This window comes from Echinops telfairi, unplaced genomic scaffold (genome assembly GCF_000313985.2).
Source record: "Echinops telfairi isolate 266 unplaced genomic scaffold, ASM31398v2 ScPeMD7_7469;HRSCAF=8507_1, whole genome shotgun sequence".
NCBI classification, from domain to species: Eukaryota; Metazoa; Chordata; class Mammalia; order Afrosoricida; family Tenrecidae; genus Echinops; species Echinops telfairi.
Genome location: NW_022111373.1, coordinates 30617297 through 30626295, shown reverse-complemented (window position 1 = coordinate 30626295; position 8999 = coordinate 30617297). Strand labels below are relative to the sequence as shown.

The 8999-nt window shown below is 32.7% G+C and overlaps 1 protein-coding gene across 1 annotated transcript in view; it reads left to right on the top strand.

Moving 5' to 3' along the window:
* The window catches only part of YTHDC2 (YTH domain containing 2), a 75414-nt gene that overhangs the window by 42201 nt on the left and 24214 nt on the right, over nucleotides 1–8999 (top strand). Inside the window, exons 18-23 of the mRNA XM_004706631.2 lie at nucleotides 1945–2050; nucleotides 3469–3588; nucleotides 3895–4167; nucleotides 5538–5664; nucleotides 7059–7264; nucleotides 7660–7855. Coding sequence (XP_004706688.1) covers nucleotides 1945–2050; nucleotides 3469–3588; nucleotides 3895–4167; nucleotides 5538–5664; nucleotides 7059–7264; nucleotides 7660–7855 — 1028 coding nt within the window. The remainder of the gene's footprint in view (nucleotides 1–1944; nucleotides 2051–3468; nucleotides 3589–3894; nucleotides 4168–5537; nucleotides 5665–7058; nucleotides 7265–7659; nucleotides 7856–8999) is intronic.

Here is an 8999-nt window from a genome sequence, read left to right as displayed (position 1 = left end):
TCAACTAATTCTTTTTGAGATAGTGACTATATATTCCTTCTATCTTCTCTTCATGTTTTTTGTATCATTCAGTATTCGCCGATAGAATCCTGTAATATTACAACTTTAAATTTGTTTTTTCTTTGATTCTTTAAGCTTGAGAAATCCTGAGTTTTTGAAAAATGCTGAGCATTTTCTTCCCTTTTGGTTTTCTAATCCAGGTCTTTGCACATTTCATCATGCTTTGTCTTCTTGAGTCAGCCTTTGAAATCTGCTCAGCTCTTTTACTCCATCATTTGTTTATTTTGCTTTAGCTTCTCTATATTCAAGAGAACTTTTCAGTGTCTCATACCAGTTTTGGTCTTTTCTTTCTTGTCTCTTTAATGACCTTTTGATTTCTTATATAATTCTATCGATGATATTGTACAATTCATCTGGTCTTCAGTTATTGGGAATTCATTGAGTCCAACCTGTTAATTGAGGTACTCTCTAAATTCAAATAGGATATATTTACAGATTACATTTTCATTCTTATGGACTTATTAATTTTCTTCAGCTTCATCTTGAACTTGCAGTTGATGGTTTGTTTGTTCTGCATTTAGCCCCTAACTTTCTTCTAACTTACGATATTGAGCTTCTTCATTGTCTCTCTTCACTGATGTAGTTGATTTGATTCCTATGTATTTCACCTGGTAAGATCCGGGTATCTATTCACTGTTTTTAATTGATGAAAAGATATTTGCAACGAATAAGGCATTGGTCTTGCAGCATTTTTTCAAGTGATCTTTTTTGTCATTTCTGACACCAAAACCATGTTTTTGAACTGCTGATCCTTTTGTTTTCATTTTTGCATTCTAATCACTAATAACTATTAATGCATATTGATTGCATGTTTGATAAATTTAAGATGGCAGAAGCTGGTAAAAGTGTTCATTTTTGGATTTGGTACATAAATTTAAATAATGGCCATATCCACTTGTTTTCCTTGTCGATATATGGGTATTGTCCTATCATAGACAAGATACAACATAGCCTGTTGTGTTTCTGGTTAGATCTTGGAAAAAAAATTTTAACAGTAACTGGGACATCATTCCTCTTGAATTTATCATTCTTGGTAAGTAGACCATATAATTATCTGATTCAAAATGGCCAGTGTTAACTCCATTTCAACTCACTAATTCTTAGGATATTGATCTTTATGTGTTCCATTTAATTTCAGGCACTTCCAGTTTTCCTAGATTTATACTTTATACATTCTACATTTAGGCTATTGATAAATATTTCCAGTTGTTTCTTATCATTTTGAGTCATGCCATGTCTACAAATAAAGGTTGAAAAAGATTTGCTTCATTCACACCATTGTGGTTTACTCTATTTGAAGAGACATCTCTTCATTAGTTCTAGTTTGCATGCCTTTCAACCTAAAGGGCTCATCATCTGGCCCATTATCATACAGTGTTCCACTGTTAATCATAAGATTTTTAGTGGCTAATTTTTCAGTCTAGTTTGTCTTAGTCTTGAAGCTCCACTGAACCTTGCTCTTTGTAGGCAATTTACCCTGCTGTATTTGAAATACTGGTGGCATAGCTTTTAGCATGAGAGCAACACACAAGTTACCATAGTATGACAAACTGACAGACAAGCGGTGGGAATTTAAATTACCTTATATTTATGAATGCTTTGTTTTTCACTCATTTTCATGTGTGTGATTTATTTTTATTTTTACTATGACTCTAGAAGGTATAGTAGGTAGGTGTCATTAATGAATCTCACTTTGTAAATACAATAATAGAATCCCAGAAAAATTTTCATAGTGAAGAAGTATCAGTGATAGGATCCAAAATCAGATGTCTTGATCTTGTTTAATTGTTTTGCTTCTTTAGACTTCATTGCTTTTTTACAGTGCTCTTAATCATTCTAATCTTGATTTCTTGTTGAGTATTAATTTTACACTTTATTTCTAAGGGCGGGACGATGTCGACCTGGAATCTGTTTCCGTCTGTTCAGTAGACTCCGATTCCAGAATATGTTGGAATTTCAGACTCCAGAACTATTGAGAATGCCATTGCAGGTAACTCTAAAGAATGTGTATGTGTGCCTGTGTGTGTGTATGTGTAGAAGAATTTTAACTCCTGTTGATTGAACTGATTATAATACTTCAATGTGTATTATCAAGGACATTTATGTATATTAGAGAAAATTTTCTTCTATAAAAGAAAATGCAATTCACATGCCTTCATAATTTTTCAGAATTACTTGAGGATATTTAAATTATAATGCAGTTTACAAATATATTGGAACTTACATGCAACATTTTAAGAATTTGTCAATTGTGTAGTGTTTATCATTTGAATTCTCAGTAATGATTAATAGTCGTATTATTTAAAGTCCAAAGATAGTGCCAAAATTTATTTCAGGTGCTGAAACTATTTTGATGTTATAGAACCAAGTGCACTATTGATTATTTTCAAGTTTCACATATGTCACTAATTTTTAGGCGTTGCTATTAGAGTACATGAATGTGAATCTTCAATGTGCTGGATTGGATGCTGTCTTCTAAACCTTTAAAGGCATATGTATGGGTCAAACATTTTTTGCATTCATGTGCCTAGAAGACCTCTCTCTCCCCATTTATGTGTCATTTTAAAGATTTCTCTTCAAATAATCCAAAAGTACTAATAGGAGCCTTAAATGACCTATTCCTGCTGATCTCCTTCTTTATTTCCTGCCATTTTTCCACTTCCTACCACACTAGTATTTTAGTTTCTCAAGCACGTTTTGTTTGCTTCTCCCTCGGCCTTCATATGTGTGGTCGTTTCTCCCTTGAGTCACTCCGCCTCCTTTTCTAATTAATTTGTGTTCAATCTTTTCAGTCTTAGAATAAAGTGATTCGTAGTTTAAGGATTACCCAGTGCCATCCCTCTCTTGCTGTTGTCTGAAGATGGATAAATCTCATCTTACTTCTTTTAGTTTACCACATCCTTCATAAAATTTATCAAAACTGCAACTTTGTTATATTTAAGTCTCCTTTTCATACTACAATATAAACTCTGTGAGGGTAGGCACTTGCCTGCTTGTCTCCTTTTTCCTTAACTTGCTGTGTAGTCTCTTGGTAGTTAGTAGGTAATTAAATATTTTTTGAAAAGATCAAAGATTCTAGACGGTAGTGTAAGGGGAAAAAGGATTAATTTTAGAGATAATTTTAAAAATTACCTTCTTATATTGTGACTAAGCAGTATTCTTTCAAAAACTGTTTACCTTTTGGGCAATGACTGTGAGGAGACATTAGTGGTTGATGAAGGTTTGTATTAAGATTTTTATGTGTAGAAGAAAATATGAACCTGTCATTCCTAGAAACGTATTTTACCGTCTACTGTTCAGTCTAATCAGAAGCTACTAGTCATTGTTTAGGAAATGTAATTCCTATGATTTCTTTAAAAATAATAGTTAATAATATGTGTTCTTTAAATTTTAATGCCTTCTTCACAGGAACTGTGTTTGCATACCAAGCTCTTAGCCCCAATTAATTGTCCCATAGCTGATTTCCTTATGAAAGCTCCTGAACCTCCACCGGCTTTAATAGTAAGAAATGCTGTGCAGATGCTTAAGGTGAGTGTGCTAAATAAAGTTAAATTTTACCGAACTCTATTTTTGAAATTTAAACCAAATGAGAAATACCTTTTGACTAATTTTGTATTAAAAAAAATCTTACACTTTGATAAAAAACTTTGAGTAATAATTCTCTGATGGTAATTATAGTAGTTACAGTTTGTCTATATATTTGAAATAAAATACTTTTTTATGATGTGTGATATCAAAATACAGTTCATATTCATGCTTTTGGTTTTTAAATGTGTAGTTTGGCTAAATGTAGTTTTGGCTATATCACATTCCTTTCTATCTCCTGTTATTTAGACCATAGATGCAATGGATGCCTGGGAAGATTTGACTGAACTTGGGTATCATTTGGCTGACCTGCCAGTAGAACCACATCTTGGTAAAATGGTCCTGTGTGCTGTTGTTTTAAAGTGTTTGGACCCCATCCTTACTATTGCCTGCACATTAGCCTATCGAGACCCATTTGTACTGCCAACACAGGCCTCTCAAAAACGCGCAGCTATGGTTTGTAGGAAACGTTTCACTGCAGGAACTTTCAGTGACCACATGGCACTTCTCAGGGCATTCCAGGTACTATTATTACTGTCATTTTGTTTCTGGAAACGGTAATGATTAAACTCATTTCATGGACAAGCATAGTAATAAAAAAAAAGATGTACCAAATAATTTTATTTCATAATGAAGTCCATTTAGTGAATAATCCAGAAGAATCCCTTTCTACTGCCAATATGTTAAAATGACCACATTTTCCTTTTTTATCATGTTCTCAATATTTTTATTATGACATGTAAGTATGTACATATATGTTTATTTACATTTTCATTGATTTTTTTAAATATCTAAATTCCTTAACTTTAAATCATGTTTTGTATGAGGAAAGCTCTAAAATTTTAGTTACGAAATGTATTATTCAAAGAATATCTAATAAGGCTTGGAGTGATATTGTCTTGAATTTACTACCAATTGTTTAGAATTTATTCTGGACTGTTCTAAGAACTTAATTTGATAGAGAAAAATCCAACAGTCATTTGAAATCACTTAAGATAATAGGAAAAATTTAGGGAAAAGGCATATGGGTAAGTACAGTTAAGGAAAATGGAACTTAAGGAAGAGAAATTGAGAATTGTTTCTTGAAAAGATAGCAATCTTATTTAAATTTTCCTGAATATAGGCTGATCCTGGCCTTTTTTCTCAATTTCACTTTATGTATGTAGAAAATACTTTTTCAAGTGTATAGTATTTTTTTAGTAAATACATAATATTTTTAGAGTAGTGGATTCTTTTGTGAACATTATTAAACAATGAATTATGCATCTTTGTTAATTAGGTCTATTTGGTAACATGCATTAGAGTAGATCAGTTGAATTATAATTAGAGGGAAATTTTGAATAGGATTCTTCTCTGTACTTTCTTTTTCTCCAGCTCCTTCAAAAGCTGAAAGGATAAATTACTACTTTGATGTTTCAGTTATACTCTAAAGAAAAGAATTGGTTTTCTAAATAGAAATTATATATATATATATATAAAATCATAAAGGCAGTTTGTAAAAATCCCACTTTTCATTCTTAATTGAATTAGAAGGTTAATAAGTTATTTTATAGAGTAACAAACAGGATTCTTAACTATCAGAGGTTTTATGATGGTGCAGTTGGAAACCGCCCACATTTTTATTGAAATGATTATAAGCATCTTAAACAGTAAATATTTTTACATAGCTGGTCATTGGGTTACTTAACACTCAGTTTTAATTGGGAATTTGTAATGAATTTCATAGCATGTGCATATAAATTTGCAATAAATCTTATGTGGTTAAAAAAGTCTTAGATTTTATAGAATGATTAAAATAAGAATTGGCCCATGTGGTTATATAGTATATTTCAGACACTTTGCTTCCTAAGATGTGATTGGTTAATGTGTTTTCCTATGTAATTACTCTATAGGCATGGCAGAAGGCTCGAAGTGATGGGTGGGAGAGAGCCTTTTGTGAAAAGAATTTTCTTTCACAAGCTACGATGGAAATAATCATAGGCATGCGAACTCAGTTACTTGGTCAACTCAGAGCATCAGGTAACATTTACCCTAAAGAACTGATTTAACCCATTTGAAATAGCCGACTTATACCTCAAAGTACTTCAAGTGTTAACTAAAGCCATCTTATTGATAACATTTCTTATATGTCTTGCAAAATCATTTATATGACTTTATCTTTTTTATTAAAAAAAATGGGTATTGAAGAAACTGTTGTTGAAAACCATAAATAGAACCTGAGTCCCTACTGATACTGTTGTCCATGAGCCATTTACTTCTTGGCTAAGATCACTTCAGGTTGTAGACAGTTCTACCCTGTCCCGTCGGGTCTCTGCGAGTTGGAATCAGTTGGATGGCAGTGAGTATTCATAATAGCTAAAAGATGGAAGCAAATGCCCATCATTAGAAGAGTGGACAAATTATTATATATACACACAATGAAATACTATGCCATGTTACAGAGTTGAAAGGAATCTGAAAAACACCTCCTAACATGGGTGAACCTGGAGAACATTATGCTCATTGAAATAAGTTAATCACCAAAGGACAAGAATTATATCACACCACTATTATAAAAAGATAAGGAAAGGTTTTCACACTGAAGCAAACTTCCTTTGATGTTTACCTAGGGTAGAAGGGGAGAAGAGGGAAATTAATAACTAGAGGATAAATATATATTAAATTGAATAAAGGGAAGACAAAAATAAATTTTAAAAATGGACTTGGCTAAAAAAAGTATTGTACAAAGAAGGTATTGTCTAAAAGAAGGAATTACAAGAATCAGATTGACATGGATGTTGATCTTTATACTTTTAAAGCAAATAATTGGCATATAATTGGTTATCACTTGAATATTCTTGCGTTTGTTTTTTTTTTTAAGAAGGACGCCATTATTTCTACTAACCTTTAGAACTTTTTAATTTCTTTTTGCAGTGAAGTTACATTGAAGAACTGGTCAGAAAGAACTTTAACTTGGACTCTCAGATTAGCAAAGTGTCATAGTAATATAAAAAATTAGCCAAAGGATTTAGAGTTTTCTCTGATTTGGGGAAATATGAAGGAATTTTGAAGTTCAAGTTATAATACTCTATAAATAGTTGACTGTATCTTTAGAATTAATGTCTGTCATAACTGAAGTAGTAGTTATACTTGTCAGAAGAATGACTTACAACAATGATTCCAGCTGTGAATTTAATACACTTATGATAGAAACTTATGAAACACTTAATAGTGAGAAATTCTTTAAAAATACTGAAACTTTTTAAAATAACTGATATTATGTTTTAAACCTACCATAGGAGATTCTTTTAATTGCTATAGATTTTGAATATCATTAAAATGTCATATTAGGTTTACAATGTTTATAAAAACACAAATTTAAAAGCTGGATTTGTACAGTAGAAAAAGTTGGTGTGATTTTTTTTCTTCTGTAGGTTTTGTTAGAGCGCGAGGTGGTGGTGACATTCGAGATGTTAACACAAACTCTGAGAACTGGGCTGTTGTTAAAGCTGCTTTGGTGGCAGGCATGTATCCTCATTTAGTGCACGTGGACAGAGAGAATGTAGTATTGACAGGGCCAAAGGAGAAAAAAGTACGCTTTCATCCCACATCGGTTCTCAGTCAGCCTCAATATAAAAAGGTAAAACATTTTTGATGCTCTTAGGCCCTGAATTAAACTAATCCATTCTAGATAGTTGAAGATCTGTCTTCAAATACCTGCCTCCTTTAAAAATTTGTGTGTATATGTATAAAATTAAATAGTGGAACACATTTTTATTGAATATTAGTTGGAAGAGCTAATATGTTAAACAATGTGAACTTTCCTACATATTGTATGAACAATGACTTGCCTTAATTTTTGCAAAGGTGCTAATAAACATCATCTGTTTTATCAAAGAACTTTTGATATTTTAAAAATGTTTTAAATAATGTATCTGATAGATAAAATCAAATTCACAGCTATCAAGTTGATTCCAACCAGAAATTTTTAGCTGATAGTTAAGGTTAACAGTTAACTCATTTTTTCCCTAACAGATTCCTCCAGCAAATGGTCAAGCTGCAGCAATTCAGGCACTGCCCACAGATTGGCTTATTTATGATGAAATGACCAGAGCCCATAGGATAGCTAATATTAGATGTTGCTCGGCAGTGACACCTGTCACTGTGTTGGTATTCTGTGGACCAGCTAGGTTGCCAAGCAATGCTCTTCAGGAGCCCTCTTCCTTTAGAGGTAAGTGTATTGTGTATTGCTTATTGTATGTTTTAAAAGAATAAACTATTTGGAACCAATTATTTTTCTACTAAACCAAGCAAATTGTGAAATTTAAAAATTTTATGTAGTAGCAGACTCCTTTTATATTAAAACTTTAAGAAATAGGAAGTTATACAGTTATTCTTGAGATTTCTAAGATAATTTTAACACTTATTTGTGCATTTTATATTAATCTAACTGATGGGAAGAAGTTTGCTCTTTCTCTTCCACTTGTATTTACATAATTGTTTAAAGGAAGTAGTCATTTGCATGAAGAGCTCTCTAAAGATACAGGTGCTATAGCAAAGTGTGGTGAAGAAAGCAGATGGTGCCCAGTTGTCAGAAAGAATAGTATCTGGGATCTCAAAGGCTTCTTTTTAAAACAAGCAGCCATCTAAGTGAGGTGATAGCTAAGCCTACACTGAAGAAGCACACCAGACTGTGTGATAAAAAGATTAGCAATAATACAACCCAAGACCCCAGATGGGAAATGATATTAGAGCTTAAATTCTGAGCACTTGGTTTATAGAAGGCTGTAGATCAGTGGTTCTCAACTTTCCTAATGCCGCTCAACCCTTTAATACAGTTCCCCATATTCTGGTGACCCCCCCCAACCATAAAATTATTTTCCTTGCTACTTCATAAATGTAATTTTGTTACTGTTATGAATTGGGCAACCCCTGTGAGAGGGGCATTCGAGCCCCAAAGGGGTTGCGACCCACAAGTTGAGAACTGCTGGGGTAGAGGTACCTCTGTGCATTTCCAATACTGTAATGCCATATGGAAGTAAAGAGCCCATCTTTCTTCTATGAAGCAGCTAGTGGTTGCAAACTGCTAACCCTCCAGTTCGCAGCCCAACTCCTAACCACAGCTCCACCTGGGCTCCTGAACATAGCCATACTGTCTGTCATCTAGCTTCTTTGATTGGTTGTTTTTAAAGTATTATAGTGAAGGGGTAATCTTTGTCACTTATCTGCTGAACTTGTTTAATAGAAAATTATTATGGAGATAAATATCTCTTATTTACCATGTTCCATAACTAAGATTCTTTTTTTAAAAAATCATTTTATTACGGGCTCATACAACTCTTATCACAATCCATAATACATCAATTGTGTAAAGC